A 24224-nucleotide genomic window follows, 5' to 3' on the forward strand; every position below is an offset into this window, starting at 1 on the left:
ATCCCCCGGGGGAGGTGGCCATCCAGGTGTCCCAGCCCCTGGGGACAGCTCGGGGACAAGCACGTGGACCTAGGTGCCAAGGGCTCCCCCTCACGCGCTCTGGCTCCAGCTCTGAGCCGGGCTCCCCACCCAGAGGCCAGCGAGCCTGGGCCAGGTCCCCCGCGCACCTGGTTCACAGCCCCTGAGGCCTGGGAGCACATGGACGACACCTTAGCCAGTCCCACGGTGGTCCCGGCGAAGTCGACCCCGCTGGAAACAAGAGGGGCGTGTGGACGGGGGCGCCCTGAGAGCCGCCCCCCTTCGGCGCGCCCTGCATTCTCACGCAGCCCCCCCGGCCTGCAAGGGCCCAGCTCTCTGCTCCCGCCGCCGCATACGTGATCAGCTGCGCGTTGTCGTGCTGGTGACGCCCCGCCAGCCTCTGCGTCCGCCAGAGGAGGAAGTTCTCCAGGGTGGTGTTGGCGTGGGAGCTCACGTGGATCCCGTCCACCTGGTTCCAGATCTCCAGGCCCACCAGGACCACACGGACGTTGAGCTCCTGGTAAAGCTTCGAGGGCGGGGAGCCCCCCGGTCAGGCTCAGGGACACAGAGCCCAGCTCACCCCCTCGGGGGCCTCCCCTGCTGCCCTGCCCCTCCCATCTCGACACCCAGGGCGTCTGCGGAGCTGGGAGGGAGCAGCCCCCACCTTGTCCACATGGTTCACCACCTCCAGCACCCGGCTGCGCACAGCCTCTCTGCTCCCCAACAGCTGGAACTGAAGGGCGGCAGACCGTCAGGCGCACGCGGCCCGTCGGCCGGCCCCTGCCCCGCGGCCCGCCCCACACTACCTCTGCATGGTCCGTGACCACGTACAGCTCCACGTAGCGGGTGTCCCGGGGCAGCGGCCGGTTCTGGGAGCACAAGGAGCTGGTCAGCCGCCCCGGCCCCAGCCCTCCTGGCCTGGGCCCGGTCTTCCCACGCCGCCCCCCTCCCGGGGCCCTGGAGCTGGCAGCCAGCCCCCTGCCCACTACTGGGGGGCCCAGGAGGCTCCCGTGCAGACCGGAGCTATCTCTGCCACTGCTGTGGAGCCAGGTCCAGGCCCGCTGGCCACGGGGACTGCGTGGAGGCCTTAGCCACCCTGACTGGGGGGTGGGGGACAGAACTCTCACTCAGCTTCAGCTGACCTCGCCGGAGTTTCGGGGGTGCACAGTCCCAGCAGACCGGCAGTGCTGAAGCTGGTGGGGGCACCCACTCACCCGGGGCCTGAAGGCTGCTGAGATGCGAGGCCCCAAGGCCTTCTCCAAGCTGGTATCGCTGACCCCGCAGGTCCCCGCCTCCTGCTGCAGGTGCTCTGCCCGGTACAGCGCGTGCCGCCCCTCCTCGCCGGCCCCATCCAGGGGCTCAATCAGGTGGACAGCTGAGCCAGCCTGGAAGAAGCCCCTGAGGGCAGAGGGAGGCCAGTCGGTTCCACATTTGCGCACCCCCCCCATGCCTATCTGGGGAGGACAAACCCTTGAAGGACAGGCAGTCTCCTTCTGGTGCCCAAGGACACAGGCCCCCTGGCAAGTGGTACACTGGGGACAGCATCCGGAGCCCCAGGAGAGCCGTGTAGCTCAGGGGACCGGTGACTTCTAACAGGTGCGGAAAGGCTGCTACGTGTAGCCCCGCTTTCCTCAGCCTCGGTTTACCTCTCTGGGGCACGTGGGAGGGCTGAGGCCCCGATGTGCCGACACCCTCCCTCCCCAGGTGTGCGGTGCTCACCTGAGGCCGGCACAGGTGCTGAGGCTGGCGGCAGAATGCTCATGCCCCTCCACGTGGCCCTGGTAGAAGCAGTGATCCTGCAGGAGGGGGAGAGTGATCCACAGCCCTGTCCCCGCTCCGCCCACCGCCGGCCTTGGGGGAGCGCCGCCCAGGGGCCTGTACCTGCCTCCGTGGCTGCTCCACCACCTGGGAGCCATTGGCCGTGCTGTAGGTCTCCGTGTAGCCGGAGCCCACTAGCTCCCTGAAAAAGAGCCACCAGGTGCTGGGGGCACGGGAGGGACCGGCGCGGGCGTGCTGAGACCCCGCAGGCCCGGCCTCCACTTACCTGTTCTTCCGCAAGTGCAGGGTGAAGGTGTGCCCTTGGGCCCCAAGGACATAGCTCACACTCTCGGGGTACGGGTCCTGAAGCAGGGGAACGAGAGGGGTCCAGAGTGAGGGGCGGAGCTCGGCTGGGTGGGGATGCAGCCCAAGGCCAGGGCGCCCTGAAACCTGAAAGACCCTCAGAGGAGGACTCGGGGTCATTCAGAGTCAGGCTGGTATTACGAGGCTGGGGCTAGGCAGGCCGGGGCTCTAAACCTCAGTTTCCCCATCTGCCCACACAAGGGTAATAACTGGGATCTCTTCCCCAGGAAGCAGGGGGAGGGGAGACAGATGTGGCCCCAAAAGGCTGCCCTTCGAACCACTGCAGAAGAGAAGGTGGGGGCAGGGCCTGTGAGGGGGCACCCCAGGGTAACCCCGTTCTGCTGGCCTCACCTCGACCAACAGTGTGTGCCACCCCCAGGGTGGGATGAGGGCCCGGCCTTTCCCGGATACTGAGGTCAGGAGAGGGCTGTTCCACACTCACAGGCATGCACACCTCCACCAAAACCACACAGCACACTCACGAGAACTTTAGGAATGCCCCCAGGCAGCCCTGGGGAATCCCAGGCCAGCCCCAGATGCCTCGCAAAGGTGTGTCACCATAAACGCCCAGGCAACAGGCCCCTAGTGAGCCTTCCCCTCTAGCCTAGGAGGGATCTGACTGATCCAGCCCTCAAGTGAAACTGGGGTGTGGCCGGGGCCAGCAGGTTCCTGAAAGGCACTCCGCCCCACAGAGGGCAGGGTGAGGCAGGATGTAGGAAGGTGAGGCCTGGGGGTGGAGGAAGTGCAGGCGGCCCCTGTGGGCTGTGAGCCCCTCAGAAGCCCGCCTGGCCCTCGGCCCCGCAGGCTGCTCTTCACAACGGGCTGGGCACACTGGGAACTGCAGGAGGGACCCCCCGGGCCAGCTCCCCTGGCTGGGGCTTACCAAGTGGGAGGGCAGGGCTCGGCGGGCACGGGGTGGTGGCAGACGTTGGGGCCACACCACCTCATACTGCTCCACGTGGGGCAGGGGAGCACTGGGCAAGGCCACTGTGGGAGAGAAGGGGGTCAGCCGGCCTGTGGTGGGTCTGTACCTCCGTCTCTGGGGGAGTCCCCGGACAGCACAGGGACCAGACACCCGGAGGAGACCCAGTTCTCCTGCCAAGGCCCAGGGTGTCAGGTTCCGAGGCCACAGGACCCTACCTTGGGTGGGGCCCACCAAGCTGCCTGGACAGCTCCTCCGCCAGAGCGCAGGGCTGACCTACACGTCTCCTCCCCTCCCTTGGGTCCAAAGGCGCACACGGGGCCTCCTTGCCATCCCGATGTGTCCCATAATCGTGCCTAACTGGGGAGCCCACCGGCCTGCCCCGCAGGCCGTTCACCCAGCCCAGATCTAGAAGCTCCTAGGGACCCAGCAACAAACAGCCCTGGGCGTGGGGGTGAGACCCAGAATTGGAGAACCAAGAGACCCTTTTCTGTGTCTCCCTCAAAGTGTTAATGCAAGTGTCTCCAAAACCATTATCCTGCAAACCTCCTGGAGAAAGAGGCCCTGCCTGCCAGAGAAGTGATCCCCTCCAGCGTGGGGCTGGGACACCACTGAACCCCAGCCCAGAGAGCTCCAGGCGCAGCGGTGAGCGCTGGGGCCAGCAGCACACTTGGGTCTTCCCCGTGCCAGAGGTGGGTTGCCGGTTGGGTGGCCTACCGCCTGTACCCCAGCCTCGGGCCATTGCCCCTCGGTCCTCCCTTCTCTGCCAGGCTGGAGGGTCCGGGTGGGAGTGGGTAGTCGCCTCAAGGCCTCGGGGTGGACAGGGAACAGTGGGGTTCTCCACCTTGCCCCGAATCCCCGTGGGACAAGTGCTGGGGAAACGCCCCAGTCTCTCCCCAGTTCCCTTTTGAAGTTTCCGTCTGTCACCGGAGGGCTCCGCGCTGAGGGCTCCTTTCCCAGCGCCCAACTGCTGAGACTGTTCCAGGGCTCGGCGGGGTGGAGAAGGCCGGGGGACGGACCCAGGGCGGCAGGCAGCCCCTCGCCCAGGCACTCACCTCGCAGCCACAGAGCGAACAGCGGGAGCCCGAGGCCGCGCATGGCCTGGGCGCNGGAGGGAGTCCCCCGCCCCCATCCGGGCGGCATCTATCCCTGGGCTCCACGGGGATCCTGATCGGCCCCTGGTGTCCACGAGAAAACTCCACAAATGTGGACCAGCTAACGGACGCGCAGCGAACAGACCGACCCGGGCCCCTCCTTGCTGGTCAGCAGGCTCCCCTGCGCCGGTGAGGAAGCCCAGGCTCGGCCTGCGGGGGGGGCGGGGGCGGCGGCTTGGGCGAGGCTCCCTCTGCGGTCTGGGGGTGCTCAGGTACGGATGTGCCCTCAGACTTCCTGGGGAACATAAAGCTCCCGCACAGCACCAGCACCTCGGTCCGCCCTGTCGGCCCCCAAGCCGTCCTGGCACGGAGGGGGAGGGGAGCTCCTGGCGCCTGCCGCTAATCCACGTGGGTTTGCCCTTAGCTCGGTGGCCCTGGAGCCTCGCTCTGGACACACTTCCTGGGATGATGGACATCAGTGTGAGTCCAAACCTTGGGTGAGGCTGTGGCGCCCACAGGCAGTCCCAGACCAGAGGCCAAAATTTCACAGCCCAGTAGCTCCCCCAAAGCAAAGGTGAAGAGGGACAAGCAGGGGCCGGCGGCTCCGAGGCGCCTCAGGCAGAGGAGGCAGTAGGGCCCGGGCTCCACACACCGCTGGCTCGCGAGCCGCCCCCTTCCCAGCGGGCTCGCTTCTCTTCCCCAGCTGGAGGTCACAATTATTTGGGAACAAAAACTAAAGGGCGACAGCCCCTGTGCAGGCAAAGCCCAGAGCGGCTGCAGACGCACACCCGGCACGGCCAGCGGACGAGACCACCCGTGCGCAGGGGCCCTGCTCCTCGGACACAGCACCCCCACCCTCACCGCCCGCAACCCTGGGGTGCAGTGGGCAGGCCTGCTGCCCAGGCCCAGGATGGGGACACCAGGCTTCCAGGTCCCGGGGCAGGGCACGAGGGCGGCAAGCCCAAGGCCAGGGGCCCCCCCGGCTCGCAGCGAGGTTTGCACGGTAGTGGGCTCTGACAACGCGGGCGGCAAATAAGCGTGTTTGTCCCGCGGACGCCGCAGCCTGGACAGGACAGCCGTCGGCGGCTTGCGAGGCAACCCCCCCAGCGCCACGGTGCCTGTTCTGCAAGGCAGCGGCCGGGCTGAGCGCCCCCCGCACTGCCTCCTGGAGCCTGCTTCCGGTGCCCTCCACCTGCCCGCCAAGAGCCTCCTGCAGCAGGCATTCAGAGCGGAGTCTGGACAGCCACACGGGACCTGTCGCGGTGGGCAGCATGGCTGAGTACGGGGCGGTGTGGTGGGGTCACGGCTGGGCCACCAGCGCCGGACCGGCCCTGCACCTCAGTGCTCCTCAGGACTCCCCCACCCTCCTGCCCCACCCTGCGGCGGGACACGAACCGTGCTGCCCCCTGGTGCCAGAGCCCAGCCTAGCTGATTTCTGGGAGACGGGGATGCCCACCTGGATGCCAGGCTTGGCTCTCGTCCCCTGTGAGATCTTGGTACTTAATCATCTGGAAGCTGCACAAATGCCACATGTTTTCACGCTCTTTTTTCTTTTTTTTTTTGGAAAGAGAAAGAGCCCAAGTGAGTGAGAGGCAGAGCAGAGGAAGACAAAGAAAAAGAGAGAATCCCAGGAGGAGGAGAGAGAGAGAGAGGAAGGGAGAGAGAAAAAGACCCTTTCTCACCCGGAGCGGGGCCGAGCTCACCCGGAGCGGGGCCTGTCTTCACCCGGAGCAGGGCCCGTCTCACCTAATGTGGGACTCAAACTCACCAATGGTGAGATCATAACCCGAGCCAAAGTCAGATGCTTAATTGGCTGAGCCACGCAAATGACCCTCACTTTGCCTTTATTTGAGAACGAAAACAGTTTTAAAAAGTCACCCTGTTCGATAGAAGAAAGCTCACATAAACACACCTATAGAGGCGTCCAGCCCAGTGGGGGTGGCTGCTGTAAAGGGGAACCTAGCGCCCTGAGAATGAGAGCAGCTTGGCATAGGCGCCCCTCAGATCTTCTATTGAAATGGTAATGATGCACACAACACACAAGGTTCAGCAACAGTCACGTAACAGCTTCTGAACTCATTCTTCTGCAGCACCTGCTGGCCTCACTGGGCGGTGACGGCGACCCGGGGTGCAGATGCTGGGGGGCCCCGTGGGATGGGCACTTGGGGTGCTGCCTTCTGGCTCCTCTCCGCAGACAGACGCTCCAGGCGCTCCGTGTAGAAGCCGTTGAAGTCGAGTCTGCGGGAGGAGAGGGGCCAGGCTCCTGCACAGATGCCCCGGGCGCAGAGGCACCCTCCCCGGCACAGCCCACCTGCCCCACAGCCAACGGCGGGCCCTGCACCAGGTGGCCCTACCCACCCGAGGGCCTTAGGCTCCAAACGGCCTTCACTTCTTTAAGCAATACTGACACCAGAGTTTAAACACAAATGAGATTTAAGCGAGAAATCCAAAACCTCGAATGAAGAGATGTAGGCAGGAACATCTCCAGCAGAGCACCTCCCCTGAGCCCCTGGACGCTGGGGCCAGCCCTGCCTGGCACGGGGCCCAAGGGTCCCAGGCCCTGTACTTAGGACATCGATCCTCAACGTAGGACACCTTCCGAGGCGAGGACACCCCCACAATCTCCTGCAAATACGCTGAGCCACTGCCTCCTCTCGGAAGAGCCACGCGTCCAGAATCCATGGGCAGTGGGAACCTGCCAGCCCCAGAACCACCAACTGGCCGTCCCTCCAGAGAGCGACAAGGCACAGCCAGCCCCAAAAGCTCAAACGGGGAGGATTCAGTGAGTGCCACCACGCCCCCCACTGTGTGCTCCCAGCACAGTTCCCATCCTCTCTCCGTTGGCCACCCCGGCTGCCCATCTGAAAATAGGGGGGGCAGGGGTGTGTGACGCTGCTGCTGTGCACGGCCTGGGGCTGTGGGGGCACTGATGGGGTGGCCTGGCACACGCTGGTGAACACAAACCACTATGCCTGCCCATCTGTGACTTCAGGGGGTGACGAGTGACCACCAGCAGCCTGAGGACAGAAGGCCTCACGCCCGAGTGGACCCTGGCTGTCACACCTTCCCTGAGGTGGCCCAAGGCTGTGGGGCGACGGCGGTGGGGGAGCAGGTGAGGGAAACCTGGGACTCCCAACAGGTGGGGACGGAGGACACCGCCCGCACCCACCTGGAGATGACACTGGCCATGCTGTGCTCACAGTCGCTGGTGCTGTAGAGGCTCAGTCGGGCCAGAAGGTCAAGCAGATGTGCTGAGAAATTCTTATCAAACTTGTTGATGGTGGCCTCGAAGCTGGAAGCCAGCTGAGGGGCGTCCACGTGCTCGGCCAGGTACTGGAAGCCACGGTCGGGCACCATGAGTGCCCAGCCCGGCCTGGGCACTGCTCTCTACCAGCTCAGCTTCCCTCCCCCTTCTTTTTCTAATAGAAAAAAGGATCCGGGTACATTTTCGTGTGATAAAAGGGAAAGGAGTTAGGGCACATTTTCGTGTGATAAAAGGGAAAGGAGTTAGGGCAACACGAAGCCTCCTGAGAGCGCAGGACGGAGACACGGTCTGGGCTGCCAGCACCTGCTGTGCTCACCCACCCACCTCCAGTGTTCTTTACGCGGCTCAGGGTTTCAAGCTAATGCGGCATTCTCTCCTGGCTCCCTCTCAGTGGAGGGAACGGAACCAGGGGCCCAGGAGCACGGGCCTGGGCGGTGCTGCAGGCCCTAAACCCCCAACGTCCCCTCCAAGGAGGCGAGGACACCTGGCCCCTCTAGTTAAGGCCAGGCTCTGACCGTAAGGACAGCAGGGCCCACGGCCCCATGCCTGCTGCATGCCAGGCCCTCCAAGGGGCGCCCACACCTGCTCGGGGGAACTGTGGCCTTGCCCTCCAGCACAGTGGGGCTGAGGTTGGGACAAGTCGGGGGAGGAGAATCTCTGGGGCTCATATTTAAAATATAGTTTATGGTAAACTTTTTTAACCAAAAGGAAGAGTGACGGGCAGCAGCGGGCGTGCTTGCTGAGCTGCGGGCCCAGCAGAGCTGGGCGAAGCGCACCTTCCTGGCGAGCTCCTTGCGGGTGCGCTCTTCGGCCCGCTCAGCCTCCGTGGGCGGCCCCAGCATCGTGCCGTGCTCCAACATCAGGCGGCCCAGCTCACCGTCCAACTTCATGCTCTGCGTAAATCTCTTGGGGTCAGAAAGAAACGCTCCTGTTGGTGTCAACCGCCCCAGCGCAAGTGCAGTGTGCGCCTCCGCACAGCCAGGCAGTCTCCGCACGCTCGGGGACAGCAGACGCGAGCGCTGGAGCTGTGCCCACATGACCTTACGGGTGCCTGCCAGAGGGCTGGTCCACAGACTGCCTGAAGAAAGTTTCTCCCCAGCTCTAGCCCCGTGCGGCCACACGAGACCCGGGAACCGGGCTCCTGCGCTCTGGCAGTTGGCCACCGCCCTGCATGCTCTCCGCTGCCCCCTCCGACTCAGACCCCCTAGGCCCTGGAGCCCCAGTGAACTCTCACTCGCCTCCTCTGCCGCCCGACAATTGCATTCTGTGCCAGTGTTTTGGGGCAACTGCTTGTAACTGAATCAAATAACTCAAGTTGGACAAAAAGAACAGCAAGTGCCCAGAAAAATGCCGGGAATAGAGGCCCACACCGGCAGAAGGGGCTCAGAGCCGCACTCCTGCAGACAGACGGCAAGAGGCGAACAGGCTGCGTGGCGCCGCACCTGCATGCAGTTGGTGAACATGACGCACACGGACATGAGCCTGGAGAAGACCTTGAGCAGCTCGGGGTTGGTCAGCATGCAATCCTTCAGACAGTTGTCCAGGAAGCTTGTGTGGTGGCCCAGCACATCATCGATGTTGGACGCCTGTGAGGAGACAGGGCCTCACGAGGAGATGGACCCTTCACGGGCCTGGCTTCAGACGCAGCTTTATACACTTCTGGACTGTTCCCTTTTTTCAAATGACCCTGTGGCCTTTGAGGGAAAATTTCAAAATACCGGCACAAGAAAACACTAAATGTGCCCTCAAAAGTCCAAGATTTTGGTTCTTAAACACAGAAAGCTGGAAGAAAATACTGCTGCTGCCCCTTTTTGCTTCTGGGACATCCTGACAGGTCCCAGAACGTGCTGGGGATGGGGTGAGGAGCCGCCCCAGCCCCACAACTCTCTGCACGACCTCAGGGTCAGGTGCCCACCAACACACATGCTCCCACACACGCACACCCTCACACGCTCGTGAGGAAAACTCGTGTGCGTGTGTAGGCTTTGCCTCCTCCCCATCAGCCTGGGGCAAGCGCCGCTCTCATCCCCCGACACCTGACCCACTGCGGTCCCTTCTTAAGAACCTACTAGAAAAAAAAAAAAAAAAAAAAGAACCTACTAGAGCCTTTCCAGCGTTCTGATTTGCTCAACTCACAGATTTCAGGTTCTTCTCAAGGATGTGCCAGGTTGGCTCCATGACTTCAAACATCATGTAGTACTGAATGTTCTGGACGAAGTTAAGCATCCGCTGCCGCAGAGTGAAGGCACCGGCAAACCTGAGCGAGCAGACGGTTTCAGCGCAGATGACAAAGAGCCAGTGCGTATGCAGTGTCTGGGGGCCACCCGCCTCCAGTGCATGCTCCTCAACGGGGGCTCACGCGCAGGCAAGAACACCGCGGGGTGTCACGGGTCAGCGTGCGGGGCACCTCTGGCCAACAGGGAGCGATTAGCTGACACCGTGCGGCTGCGTGTGCGCCAGCAGGAGACAGCACATACCCAAAGGGCTCACGCTGACGGACCCAAGCCCCACAAGTCTGTACAGATGGCTGAGGGACAGAGCCAGTGGCTACTGCGGTCGGCAATGGCCCTGCACCGCAATGCAGAATGGATCATGGAGCTATAAGCTACAAAGGTGTGAGGCAAATTGCCTTTTTGTGAAGTGGGAAGGCACCCTGGCTTGAGGGGAGCACGCATGTGGGGACGAAACGCACCACTTGGCGGAGTGCAGTGAGCACTGCTTGGCGGCCTTGTTGCTGATCCAGACGCTGCAGAGCTGCCGCTCCACGTGCTTGCAGTAGAACATGTGCCTGAAGAGCATCTGGTAGCGGGTCAGGGCTTTCCTGCAGGGAGGGGGTGGGGAGAGGTGCCTAGGGTTCTGCCGGACACCCGGGGTGGGGTGAGGGGGGCGCTGCCGGCACTGGACCTCATGAGGCTCACAGCAGATGGCGGCCCGGGCTTCGGCGGCACTGAAGCAGTTCTGCGCCCCGGCCACCAGGCACCAGGCAGCCCACCCTGGACAAATGGGTGGGGAGGTGCCTTGGGCGCTCAGCAGAGCAAGGTAGGTGCTGAGCAGACCCAGACCCTCCCTCCTGGCAATCCTGAAGAAGGTCTACAAAAGCTAGTGCCGGAAGGATCAGGAAGGATCAATGCTCACCTATTGATTATCAGCGACAGGGGCCACTTGACGACGTAGTCAAAAGAGAAGGCCTCAAGGCCACTCAGCGTGAGCTCCGTGGGGTCGGCATGGACCATTGCCTTCTCCTGCTTGGTCTCGATGGCCAGAACCCTCAGGAGCTGGGTGATGAGGTCATGAGGCATCAGATCGATCTTGGGAAAGACCGAGAGGGCGGCGTCACCCCTGCCGTGGCCCCAACCCAGCTGCGGCACAGGCTGGAGAAGCAAGTCCCTGCGCAGGGCCCTCCACCTCAGAGTCCAGCTCACAAAACAAGGGCCCACCAAGAGACCCTAACTCAAAAACTGCACTACTTTCCACCAAAGTAGAAAGACAAATATACAGAGAGAGCATTTAAAATATAACTGATGACATAAATGAAAAACTAGGAAGCAAGTCAGAAAGGCCTGAATCCCTCCAGATTTACAATTTTACCACAGGTACCAGGCCCAGGCTGAAAGAGAAGGTCCATGTATCTGAAGACATAGTACAGCTGACCCCTGAACAACGACCGGGGCGGGGCGCCAACCTGCCGTTCAGCTGAAAATCCACGTGGAACCTCTGACTTCTACGCTTGACTACGGGCAGCCTGCTGCCAAGCGAAGCCTTACCGCGACAGCTGATGGGACACACGCTTTGTATGTTGTATGCAACACACGGTGTGTTCTTATAACAAGACTAGAGTACAGGAAACGTCAAGAAAATCAGAAAGAAAATCCATTCACATCACTGTACTGCATTTACAATAAAAAATCTGCGTGTAAACAGACCCACACGCTCACACCCAGGCCGTGCAAGGGAGGGCCGTGGGTATCACTGTCAAGAGTTGGTTTTTCCCATGTTTTACTTCAAATGTCTTTCTCAGACAGCTGCTCCAGCTCTCGGGACACGGGGGGCGGTCCAAAGGGCGCTCCCACCCCCAGCCCACCTTGAGATCATCCTTGAAGGGGTCCGTGTTCGCCGTGCTCATGCGCAGGGCCAGCTCCAGCAGCGCCTCCAGACGGGTGGGTGTGATGTCGTCCACCGGCTTCTTCAGCTCCTCCTCGGTGAGGTCCATGAAGTGCACAAAGAAGTCCCCCTGGTCCATTAGGAAGTAGCGCTTGATGGACCTGCAGCACGGGAAGACACAGGTCGCCAGTGAGACTGGTGGACGTGCAGTGGCCTGGACTCGGAGGAACCGGCAGGCGTCTGTTAAGGAAGACCTGTGTGCTCCCACCAGAACAAGCGGTTTGGATGATGGAGGGGGGGCTGTGTGTGCAGGAGGAGGGACCACGCAGCCCGGGAAGGACATGTGGAGCACATCGCCTGGCAGCGCCCCACACCAGGAAATACGTTAGAAAGGGGAGGCCAGTGGTCAGCTTTGAACAAATAGAAATGAACAGCTCTTCGGCGGGGTGAGGGACTGCGCCCGGCTACGCTGCCTAGAAGGGCCTGGTGGCCTGCGGCTGGGGGAAGACTGGGAAGCTAGGTCACAGCAGACAAGGTGACACAGGCAGACACTGCCCTGCTGGGCCTTGGCGAGCAGGACCACAGTGGCAGGGTCATAAATGCGTTAAGGTTCTCAGGCAGGACAACCTGGCAGCGTGCCAGATTTTACATAGACAGGACAGAGCCACTAAAAGGAAGTTTGTGGCCTTGGTCAGGCCCCCCGGGGCTGCGCATGCTGAGCCAGGAGGCCAAGGGCAGACAGCACACCTCAGGTGCGCCACGAGCTCCTTCTCCTCCATCAGGAAGGCCAGCAGCACCTTGCTGGCATAGTTGAAAGCCTTCTCGATTTGCTCAACGTACGCCCGCTCCTTCAGAGTGTAGATGATCTCCTTGGCCACTGGGCAGGTGACATCGTGGCCACACTCTCTAACTACATTCAGGTATTTTCCTGAAAAGACAGGGAGAAAACAAATTAAAAATTTCACTCTAAGTTCGATAAACCACAGGCCTGAACCTCCGGTATGGTAACCCGAACAGCAGCTAGAGGGCTGGAAACGACAGAGGTTGAGGACAGTCTAGAACCCTCTACACAAGACATGCCCACGGAGCACAGAAGTGCTAAGTGCTAGGACGGGCTGGACTCTCTTTTATCCAGATCTTCCAAACAAAGAACCCAGAAATAATTTCAAAAAGATTTCAGAGAATGAGACTCTAGACCCTCTTCCAACCATGTCCTAGACAGCACAGCTCGTGAACAAAAGTGCTGAGTCCAGGCCAGCAGTGTGTCAGGCACGTCAGCCTGTGCAATGGGGATGGGAGCACGGCTGGCCTAGTGAGGCCTGCGTCCTTGGCTGTTTTCCTGTCATGTGTGAGACCGACCCAGGGAGAAACAGGTCTTCGGTCTCTGTCCCTGGTTGCTGGCGCTAAGCTCCTAAAATCCTTGGGATCTTGTTACTCATGAAGCCCCTTCTGACCACACCTGAGTTCGTGCCAGTGAGGGACTCCTGGCAGCTCCCCTCAACAGCTTCAGGTTGGGGGCTGGGGGCCAGGGACCCAATCCCGTCATCACCACCCCGAGGTCAGGATAGAGAACAGCTAGAGACTGAATAAATCACCAACGGAGTGCCGGTAGCCCAGGGACACAATGCTTGTTGACGTGGGGGCTGCCCTGAGGGACTGAGCCTCAAACCAAGGAGCCCGTGCCAACCGCGGGCAGTCAGTCTGAGGGCTCAGTTAGTTCACAGGGCGCCCAGCTGGTGTCAGAGAACAGGGGGGCAGGATGCTGGTGTGGAAAACCCCTGCGGCTGGGGTCAGCTGGGGGCACGGAAGCAATTTTCCTGTCAATGGTAACAGAGTTCTAGAAATGAAGTAGTGAGGAAAAGGCATCTGGGAGACAACCCCTCAGGGTCAGGGCACAGTGTGACAGCATCCCGAGCCACAGACGTCAGACAGGACAGTCGCCAGGCAGGGAAGGCACCACGCGGCGCCCGAACGGGGGGCTCACCGGTGCTGAGGACCTTGCCCGCCATTTTCTGCAGGAAGGAGGGGATCTGGCGCTGCACGACGGTGTACCGCTGGTCCCAGTACTTGTCATTGTAGTCCTCCTGGATCTTCTCCTTGCGCAGCTCATGCTCTTCGACCATGAACTCACTGTAGGCCCAGCAAGAGCCCTCAGGGGACCAGCTGACCACAGGCCGCCCCCCAGCCGGTACCCGGCCGTGAGCGACAGTGAACCCACCAGCATCCTGGGGGCAGCTGTTTCAACCTGGGGCTCGGAGAAGACCCGGGGCTGCAGGGCTGCAGGTAGACCTCTACCTTCACCCCGTCCCAGGGGAACTCAGCACTTCCCTCCATTGTGAACACGGGCAACATGCAACCCCAATAGCAGGGGTGCAAACCTGGCACGGCTGCTTCAGATACCGCTCTCTTGAGGCAGGGTTTTAAAACTTGTTTTTTACAGTTTACTTAAAACTTTACTTTATTTGAGAGACAGAGAGAGAGGGAGAGTGCGAGTGGGGGAAGAATAGAGACAGAATGAGAGAGAATCTCAGGCAGGCTCTGTGCCATCAGTCCAACGCAGGGCTCGAACTCAAAAACCCTGAGATCATGACCTGAGCCAAAAACCAAGTTGCATGCCCAACGTGCCCAGAGCCCCCAGGCCCCCCGCAAGGCACAACTTTAAAATCATGTCCCTTGTAAGGCCCTCCCCTTGGACTATTACGTGCATGATTAGCAGAGAGACACAACTTCCAGCCACAAACTTATTTTTCATGTATTTTAGGAAATATACCTCAACACGAGACTCCTCTGAGTAGCCCTAGCTCTGTTTATGCGTTTAAACACGTGATGCAGAGACGGAATGCACAAGTCTCACCAACGCGGAAGGAAGCTCAGGCCAGGACACCCTTCACGCAACAGGATGAAGCCTCCCAGGGCCCGTGTGGGCGTCTGGCCCCCTCGCGCATCTCACCAGTGTTCTCCTCAGGCTCCAAGAGCCCTACCTGTACGGGTCATTGATTATCCCTCTATAGATCCATTTCTCCAGAATCTCAAAGTAGGGCACGCTGGCAGCCTTGGTGAGGTACAGACAAAGCTCCTGGGCCTGGCTGTCGCCCGTGTAGTTGAAGCTCCGGTCATGGAGAAGGCTCAGGGTTGACCCTCCAACACACTCGCCTTTATCCACTGAAGTGGCTGCAAAGAGGAGGAGGTGGTGCTCAGTGCTGAGAAGGGGGTGCCCATGGCGCTCGCGGCCATGTCATGACAGACCAGCGCCTCAGTTCATCTTTGGTCTCCTGGGGACAGGTGCTGCTCTTGCGGGAGGACACACTCAACCACCAAGTTGTGATCACTAACTGAAGTCTATCAGGAAGAGCTTCCAGAGTCTTCCTGCCACACACAGACCAACACACGAAGCCCGGCGGGCTCTGGCTGCACAACATGTGGCCCAGCCGGTGCTCCGACAGGAGGGCAGGCACGCACCCAGGGAGGCCAGGACGTCCAGGGTGCGCATGGCTGGCTGGATGTAGAACCAGAGCTTCTGCAGGGACAGGAGGCCCTGCCTCTGCAGCTGCTCCAGCTGGGTGACCAGGATCAGGTACTCCTTCACCAGCGCCCTCATGGCGGCCGCCAGGGCGTGGTTCACCTGCCCATATTCAAAGGAAGACTTCTCTTCAATGAACCTAGGAGGGAAAGGGGCACCGGGGACCATGAGCAGATGAGGCTGAGTTTTCGGGTCACATGTCAGAAGCTCTGGGTCCCCTCCCCACTCAGGCTCTTAGCCCTGAAGGGAACCCGCAGACACGACTCCTGCACTTGTCCCCACAGGCCCTGAAAATCTGTGCTGGGAGACCCGGTCCCAACAAGAGAAGCAAGCTCTTTAAAACAGGGCTCAAATCTTTTCCTGGGCACGAAGTCCGAGCTGCAGGGGTCCGGAGCCTCTGGGAAGGCTGGTGCCCAGTCTCAGGTCCCATCTGGTGCCCACCTGGTCACCGTGGAGTAACTGGCAGCCACCGGGAGGATCCTGTTCACCAGCTCCCTGATGGACAGGTCGAGGTTGGGGTCCACGAGGAAGGTGCGGCTCTGTCTTCCAGTGAGGGGCTGGGCGGTGAGGTACCTGCCGTCCACCCCCACCAGCACGTACAGCAGGTCCTCCACCACGGCGGACTCCTGCGCGGCCAGGGGCAGCGTGCCTGTGGGCGCGGACACCGCTGGGCTGTGGCCTCGTGTCCAGGGTCCCCTGCTCCTTATGGAATCTCCTCAGCACCCTCCATCCCCCCTCGTCCCCACTACACCCTCCAGCACTCACGGGCACGAGAGCCAGGCGGACTGGGATCTGACTGGTCCCAGCAGGGCACGGAAGGCTGGGACTCCGAAAGCACCGGCCGGCACTGGCGGAGCCCAGAGCAGTGCACCACAGCCTTAAAGGGCCAGGCGGAGAAAACCTCTCACTCAGATAAATGCCTGACGCAGTCAGGAATTTAAGAAGCACTTCTGCCGTAAGCTGCTCTTACAGCTCTGCGCACAGCCAGTGAGTCTGGGCTGTTGTGGGGTGGAAAGGTTTCCTTCAAAGACTTTGAAACCAGGTATGCGCAGTATGAGGCTGTCCCCTTACAACCACCCCAGGGACTGAAGGACAGTCACATGCCATCACCAGGTCCGCCCACCAACGCCTCCTGAGCCAAGCAGCCCCTGCCTCCCTCAGTTCACAGGCCCTGAGACGGCCCTCGCTGTCCCTCCCCCTCTGCCCCACCTGCCGGGACAGGCCGCCATGCACGGGCAGCCAGAGGCAAGAGCAGCAGAAGGGGTCTCCATGAAGTTGCGCCTCACCCCAGCCTCGCACAGCTGGCCCCACAGCACCCAAACCGGGGCCTGGCAGCTCAGGTGGTGCCGCGCCACACCCTGCTGGTCACGACAGCACTGCCGGAGTCACACATGCAAGACACAGGCTCTGAGCACGGCAGCCACCGTCTGTAGCACGGGTCACCTGGCACGCGGAGGCGCACTCTACGCTCAGCTCCTTTCCACAGCCCCGTCAGGACAAGAGCACCCGCAGCTCCCGTTCCTCTGGAGCAGGGCTGCCTTCCGGGGGCCATCACCAGCCTTGGCCTCTGCTCACTTGAAATCTGAGCGTCATGCTGCTTAGACCCCCAGTGCACACTCTCAGTGGGGGGTCAGGGTGCAGTGCCAGGTCAGTCGGTCCTGGGCGGGGGACCTTAGCCTCGGGGCAGACGCCACCCTGCCCCTCCAGCGCCATGTCCACTTGTGGAAGAAAGCTCTGTAAGCTGTGCTGGCAAGAGGCAGGCTGAGACAGGAAGGGACCACCCTGAAGGGACACGGGACACACCAAGGTGGGGGGACACTGCACCACGAGCCGCGGCCAGGAGAGCGATCCAGCAGGGTCTCTGTGGCTCGCCAGGGTTTGGGGAGTCACTGCAGAGGCTACATGGGGGCACAGCTCTGCCACTCAAAGCTGCGAGCTCTGGGACTGTGGAGAGTGCCACACGGAGGAGGGGCAGGACACGAGGCTCCGTGCCACCAGCCACCTGGGCCAAGTAAAGAAAGCAAAACACCCATTCCCAGCCACACCAGCTGGATTTCAATGCCCATGAGCTCCATTGAGCTGATAGCACCATACTAGACAGCAGATCCAGAACATTCCTTTAGCACAGAAAACTCTGGGGAAATAGAACCCCAAGGCAGTGAGAGCAGGACAGTGTCTGAGCAAGAAGGGCGGATGGAGGCAGGGCCTGGGACCAGGCTGGAGCAGTAGGAAGGAAGCGAACACAGGGGCCACCCCCAGCTCCAGGACCCAGCAGTGCTGCCAGTCACCACAAGAGGAGTGGGGACATCAGACGGAAGGTCAGGAGCCCCGCTGTAGACACACACAGAAGGCAGTTGGCCCCATGAGCCAAAACTCAGGGAGACATGCTAGGGATAGAGACCTGGGATCACAACGGGTGGTCACTGTGGAGAGGGAGACCATCGGGGAAGACCCAGGCCAAACCCTGGGACCCACCTGGAAGATGAGGTTGGGGGTAGGGCAGCACAGGGAGGGCGGTGCCCCACGCTGCTCACACGCGCAGGACGTGAGAAACAGACACGTCACTTACCTATAGGCACAGCTGCGTCTGTGCTGACGCCTGAGCCAGGCAGGAAGTCCCCAAGCAGGGCGGGTCTCTCGTATACCCATGGCGGAAAGACGGGGAGGCGCTGGCCTGAATTTTTTTTGTTCTGCTTATCTCGAAGCAACTTTCTTGTCAGTTCCAGGGACTGGTGAGGGTATTTTCAAAAACAAAAAAAAGATACACTTTTAGTACGAACACTTAACGCTAACGCATGCGGCACTGGAGAGGTCAACCACTGAGCACACGGGAAGGGATGAAACGACCGTCTCCCTGCCCGTTACGATGTGAGGAGCTGGGACAGGAGGGGAACGCAGGCACGTGCTCTGATCAGACCCTCGAGGGGATGCAGTTCTGACAGGGCTTGAGGGTCACAGAGGTAACAGCTTGAGAAGACAGACGCTGTGACCAGCGTGGGACACAAAATCAAGAGCAAGAAAAACAGTAAGTATAGGAGGTAGAACATGATGTAAATGAAATTATCTATAATCTTAAGAAACAAACTGAAAAACTAATAGAGGAAAACAAAGAATCACAGTTTATAGTGTAAGACCCGCACGAGTGCCTCCGACACGCGGGCCCAGAATAGGCATCCGGCCTGTGTGACACAGGGCCGTGTGTTTGTGACGTGCATCAGAACTGTCATCCCTACACAGCTAGGTCCCCATTGGGAGTGAGCCTCAGCTCCTCCACGTTCACGTACTTCTCTAGCACGCACACATCCCGCTGCCGCACCTGCTCCTGCAGGCGTGGGGTGTGGGGCCTGCAGACGGCGGGGCGCAGTACCTGCTGCAGCGTGGAGCCCGTGGCCACGCTGCCAAGCTGCTTCCTCAGCTCCTCCAGCTCCTGCATGGAGATTTTGGAGGCCGTGGGGGGGGCACTGAAGCCGCCGGTGCTGCTGCCTGCAGCACTGGCCGCGAGCTCAGCTCTCTCTTTTGCATTCTGTTGTAAGTACTGCAGAGTCTGAAAATACATGAGGCCCTGCGTTACGCGCCTGTGCGCTCTGCTGAGCACGGCCAGGCCCCCTTCCTCCTTCCTGACCCCAACCACCACGTGGAGGGCCAGCAGGAGCTCACGAGTCCGTAGGGTGCCGTCCAGTCTTTCCATGTCTTCTGCCATGAGGTGTCACATCCCCAAACAGAGGGGAGAATAATCCTACAGCTGATTGACAGCCAATTCCCAATCCCTGTTCCCAATATGGCCTTTTCTCTATGCTCGGCCCGTCTCCCGTGCTGCACGTGGCGAGACCTCTTCCCTTTATCTGATGGTCAGATGTGACTGGTGCGGCAACGCACCCTTCACCCTCAAACAGACCCCAGGGCTGCGGAGTGAGAGGCCCAAGCACATCCCCGGACGGTCCTGGCTGCAACGGCGCCTCTGGGCTTGACATGACACTAGCTGCTTTCCCTAGGCTCACACATAACACGTGCCAGTTCAAAACAGACAAAACCCCAGCACGAGACTACGAATTAAAATCCCCCATCTCCAGGGGTAACCACCGTACTATTTCCCAGGGGTACTGCCAATGTGAGCTGCTGTTCATCCTGATGCACCACAAATATACTCTATGGTACGTCAGAGAGCTCTTAGCACAAGGCAGGGAAAGAAGCCATGTGTCGGGTGCTGCAAGTGAGCAGAAATGTGCCATCTGACAGCAGGCGTACCACGTATTATCTCAGCTGAGCAAACTCACGTGCTCAGAACACATTAATCAGAGCAACTCCACACACAAACTCCATCAGAAGCATGCGTCACACTCCTGAGGCATCCACAGTCGTTACCTCTCTGTCTTCCGTGAGCTTCGATAACAGGTACACCAGTGGGTCAAGGTTCCTTGTGTTTTTAGATTTCAGTTCATCATATTTCTTTAGAAAGTCTTCTGGAGTACGAGAAAATTCTGCTATTTTAACCTCAAAAGCATAAACAGAAGAGATTTAGTGACAATAATAAACTGTTAAAATCTTCCAGAAAATTAAACACGAAAACCAAAACAGTGAAATTAGGTAGGCTACAAGATTGTACACTCCTCAAATTAAACTTAAATTCAACAAAACATCTCATTAAACCTACCCATGGTCTCTCCCAGTTTCCCTCCTGTTATGTTTCCTCAGCCTGAGATCAGAAAATAACCACTAAGACGTTCTACCAGTTTGTGCATTCACTTTAAACATTTAACTCTAGTGGCGGTTGCATGGCTCAGTCAGTTAAGCGTCTGATTTCAGCTTGGGTCATGGTCTCTCAGTCCGTGGGTTCCAGCCCTGCGTCAGGCTCTATGCTGGACAGCTCGGAGTCTGTAGCTTGTCTCCCTCTCTCTGCCCTTCCCCTCCTCATGCTTTGTCTCTCTCTCAAAACTAAACATCAAAAAAAATTAGCAGTAGGGCGCCTGGGTGGCTCAGTCGGTTAAGCGTCCGACTTTGGCTCAGGTCATGATCTCACGGTTTGTGGGTTCGAGCCCCGGGTTGGGCTCTGTGCTGACAGCTCAGAGCCTGGAACTGCTTCAGATTCTGTGTCTCTCTCTCCCTCTGCCCCTCCCCAGCTCACGTTCTCTCTCACTCTCTCAAAAGGGAACAAACGTTAAAAAATTTTTTTTTAAATTTTTAATGGTTTATTTATTTTTGAGAGAAAGACAGAGACAGCATTCAGAGAGAGAGGGAGACACAGAATCCGAAGACAGGCGCCAGGCTCTGAGCTAGCTGTCAGCACAGAGCCCAACCCGGGGCTCAAACCCATGAACCGTGAGATCATGACCTGAGCTGAAGTCGGATGCTTAACTGACTGAGCCACCCAGATGCCCCCAAAACTTTTTAAAATTTATGCATTTAAACCTATTCCCCCTAGAATCAGGCACAGGCTCAGGGGTTATGTTTACTCTATGATGCTCCCTTGTAATAAATTAGAATCACTTCTGTGTTCCCATTCTGCCCGGTGAATGTTTCTAAATTTTTTTTTTAATGTTTTATTTATTTCTAGGAGAGAGAGAGAGACAGCGTGAACAGGGGAGGGTCAGAGAGAGAGNGGTGAATGTTTCTAATTATCCTTGTGCCGTTATTAACCTCTTTAAACTACTGAAGCCTTAAAAAGTGCTTCTAAAAACAGATTTTAAATTATCTTATACTAAATATCTATAATTTTGAATTATACACTGTTTGAATAAAAAAAGAAAAAACTGCTTTAGAGGGATTTCAATGCAGTTAATACCAGGAGCTTCCTTTTCATCCAGAAGAATATCTAATCTCCCTCCTCAGGCGACCCGGAACCTGGGTTCTGAGGTTAGGCTGACAACCCAGCAGTCTCCCCGAGCCTCCAGTTACTCATCTGTACAACAGGGTGAGTGCCAGGAGCTACTATGAGGAATCATCAGAAGCACTAAGGTGAGCAGAATACATGGTCCAAGAAAAGCCTTTGACAAGTACCATCTGCCATCTGCACTGCCAATGCTGGGGCTGCTCAATCAAGGAGTCTGTGAACTTGGTGCACAAGCTATACCAAGAATGGGGCCCACCTCGTCCAGTGCACAGTCCTGCACCGGGACGGGGCCCACCCTACCCAGTGCACACAGTGCAGCGCCAGGGCCCACCTTGGCACTGTGTGCAGATACAGTGGTTGTGACATATGGGGTCCTGTTCTTCTGCAGCAGGTCGATATAGACCTCAGCACCATCTCCTCCGTGGACACGCAGCAAGCTGAGAAGCTCATTGACGTCGTGGTGAATCCGAAACTCACTCATAGTTTTGCCTCTGAAACAACATCACAACATACTCTAAAGAGGGAAGCAGTTTATGAAAAACAAAACTGTGCTAACAGCTCTAGTGAAGATGAGGCTTGAGTTAAACATCAAGCAGTCGACGCAACAACCCCCTGTATGCTAATTAACTAATGAATATTAACTTGCTACTGAGAAAGTGAGACTCTAATCTCATGTGATGGAACCAAGTTCCGGACATATAAATATCTCCGTCTCATGCTAAACATCGAACACTGGCCGGAGTCAGGGGATCTTCAAACATAAAGGCAGAACAGGTAAGCAGCAGCTGGTGCATAAGTCACTAGCACACATGCTTTTAAAATCGGGAGCTCACAATAATCAGTTATGGGCATGAGGTGTAGCTGGGCATGGGTCACGGAGTCCCAGCCAGTCTGAACCCTGACTTGGCCAATTCTGGGCTGTAAGGTCCTTGGCAAGGAGCTCGTCTTTCTAGGCTTCTACTGACAAGGGGTGAATAGTAAGTCCCAGCCATAGAGCTATTGTGGAGATTAAATAAAATCATCCTTATAAATTAGCAAAGGGCCCACACATACTAAGCTCCTAAGGCGCTGTCACTAGAGAAGCAGGAAGGAATTCCGTTACTACACAGGGCTGACCACGTGGAAATGTGACTGGAGAAAGGGCTGGTTTCACCAAAGGAAAACTGGATCTGAGTCACCATCAGTTACCTTATTAACCACAGACCCTGAACGAGGCACTGCAAACCACAAGCAAGGCAGAAAAGACAAAAGCCTCTTTGAATCTCAGGGCACCCAGTTTTACCCACGTCCTACACGGCTTCCTAAGGAATGTGGGTTGTCCTGTAGCAGCTGGACTAGATGTCCTATAACGGATGGACACTGTCACGCTAGATGGCAAGGGCACTGCATTCACCGTGGGAAACACCTGTCGCCCAGATACAGTAGGTGCAGAGGTCGCTTCAGAAGAAGATCATCTAAGTGAATGTTTATTTTTTTTTAGTTTTCATTTATTTATTTTTGAGAAAGAGTGAGTGTGCGCGTGCACATGCAGGGGAGGGACAGAGAGAAAGAAGAAACAAGGGAAGGGGGAGGAGGCAGGGAGAGAGAGAGAGAGAGAGAATATCGCAAACAGGCTTCATGCCATCAGCTCAGAGCCTGACAGGCGGCTTGATCCCACAACCCTGGGATCATGACCTGAGCTGAAATCAAGAGTTGGATGCTAAACCGACTGAGCCACCCAGGTGCCCCAACGTGAACGTTTATTTTAAAACTACCCTCATGAAACCTTATGTTTGTGGCAAAAATACAAGCACAGCCATCCTCCCATTATTAATACTCCAAGGAAGCTGGTCCTCTGTGCGGATTTGGAACAATTCCTGCAAGATCTGTGGCTCTTGCCTGCGGGCAGGAGCTCTCGTTAGAAGACCTCTGGAAACGCGCAGAGGGCACCTTTGGTTGTCGTAGGGACTAGAAGGGTGCGCTTGGTGTCTAGTGGGCAAGAGACCAGAGAACCTAAACATCAACAGAAGCGTCCCGCCGCTGGAAACAGCTCAGAGGGGCTCGCTCCTGAGTCCTCCTGTCAGTTGCCACAAACACCGACTTCTGTAGTGAGCAGAACTCACCTCCTCCTCATGCTGAGGGTGAGCTCACGTTGCCCCACGAAAAGGTTAGGCACACATGCCCCCCCCCAGTGAACACTTCAACAAAACAGTCTTTGAGGGTTTTTTTTGTTGGCTTTTGTTGTTTTTTTTTTTTAAATCTTTTAACATTTATTCATTTTTGAGAGTGAGAGAGAGCGTGAGCGGGGGAAGGGCAGAGAGAGAGAGGAAGACAGAATCCCAAGCAGCTCCAGGCTCTGGTCCAAGCTGTCAGCACAGAGCCCGATGCGGGGCTCGAACCCAAAGACCTTCATGACCTGAACTCAAGTCGGAAGCTCAACCCACTGAGACACCCAGGCGCTCCGAAGACGGTCTTTGGTGAGAGCTCAAAACTAATTGCACAAATGGGCTTGAGACACATAAAATTTGTGGGGAAAAAAAAAAAGTCAAGAGCCCTGATGGCTTTTTCAGGGACAGAAAAGTAAAGCATAAGAGATGAATCTTTCCAGAGCTCTTCCTAAGCGCGAAAATGACCGACTGGGAATAGAGCCACAAGCCTTTACTTCCAGGATGAAGGGGCCAAAAGCTTTTTATTAGGCTCTTTAAATTACAGCTTTAAAAATTATTTCCTAATTTTTTAAGGTAACAGGACCCCCCTTCCTGACCGCCGCACGGTACGGGTGTACAGGCCCTGAGGACGCCGAGATATCTGGGGGAGGCGTGGAGTCCGGTTCTGGCCACCCCGCGCACCCCCCGCAGGAAGTCCCTCAGGTCACCCATCACCGTCTGAGCCAGGGAACTGTCACCGCGCGGACAGCCGCCTCCCCGGCGGGGCAGAGCGTCCTCCGCTCTCTTCACCCGGGGGCGCCGAGCACCCGGCACAGCGTCCCGCGCATCCCAGGGGCTGACGGGGTGCAGACTAGACAGGCAGGCGGAACACGCAGGGCCCGACACGCCAAGGGGGGGCCGCCGGACCAAGGTAACCGGAAGCCACCGAAGGGCTTTAGACAAGGAGGGTTTACCGTAAAACGGGAACTCTGCAAAGACAACTCTGGCTCCGGTTTGGTTACTGATCTGGAGACAAGAACGATCCAGAGGCCGCCCCAGCCCTTCAGGGGAGAGGCGAACGCGGTGTGGACAGCGTGAGGGCGGTGAGGGCGGAGGAAGAGTGGGAGCCTCTACGGCTAGGAAGCCGCCCGGTCAGTTAGGCTCGCGGCCTGAACCGTCGGTGGGGCAGTCGGCGCACGGCCGGCGGCAGCGGAGCGCGGAAGGGAGACT

General features: G+C 58.5%; 2 protein-coding genes across 2 annotated transcripts in view; both read right to left on the minus strand.

Annotated features, from left to right (window-relative positions):
* The window catches only part of ADAM8 (ADAM metallopeptidase domain 8), a 10541-nt gene extending 6377 nt beyond the window's left edge, over nucleotides 1-4164 (minus strand). The window contains 10 exon segments of the mRNA XM_077763013.1: nucleotides 168-249; nucleotides 375-544; nucleotides 683-751; nucleotides 825-887; nucleotides 1233-1416; nucleotides 1738-1814; nucleotides 1900-1978; nucleotides 2063-2139; nucleotides 3023-3126; nucleotides 4117-4164. Of these exon segments, the coding sequence (XP_077619139.1) occupies nucleotides 168-249; nucleotides 375-544; nucleotides 683-751; nucleotides 825-887; nucleotides 1233-1416; nucleotides 1738-1814; nucleotides 1900-1978; nucleotides 2063-2139; nucleotides 3023-3126; nucleotides 4117-4159 (948 nt within the window). The 5' untranslated portion in view covers nucleotides 4160-4164.
* Nucleotides 4165-5982: 1818 nt separating this feature from the next.
* TUBGCP2 (tubulin gamma complex component 2) lies at nucleotides 5983-24218 on the minus strand. The gene is made up of 18 exons (XM_077763014.1): nucleotides 23969-24218; nucleotides 21200-21359; nucleotides 19404-19532; nucleotides 18409-18585; nucleotides 17611-17770; nucleotides 15483-15690; nucleotides 14981-15180; nucleotides 14503-14692; nucleotides 13506-13651; nucleotides 12269-12449; nucleotides 11502-11682; nucleotides 10556-10728; nucleotides 10113-10241; nucleotides 9557-9677; nucleotides 8863-9006; nucleotides 8197-8325; nucleotides 7325-7488; nucleotides 5983-6393 (listed from the first exon to the last, which is right to left on the minus strand). Exons 2-18 carry the CDS (start codon nucleotides 21347-21349, stop codon nucleotides 6258-6260), a joined length of 2718 nt encoding a protein of 905 aa, XP_077619140.1. The 5' UTR covers nucleotides 21350-21359; nucleotides 23969-24218; the 3' UTR covers nucleotides 5983-6257.
* Between the last annotated feature and the right edge of the window lie 6 nt (nucleotides 24219-24224).

The sequence above is a fragment of the Crocuta crocuta genome, unplaced genomic scaffold, assembly GCF_008692635.1.
Source record: "Crocuta crocuta isolate KB4526 unplaced genomic scaffold, BGI_CrCroc_1.0 scaffold466, whole genome shotgun sequence".
In the NCBI taxonomy this organism is placed as follows: domain Eukaryota; kingdom Metazoa; phylum Chordata; class Mammalia; order Carnivora; family Hyaenidae; genus Crocuta; species Crocuta crocuta.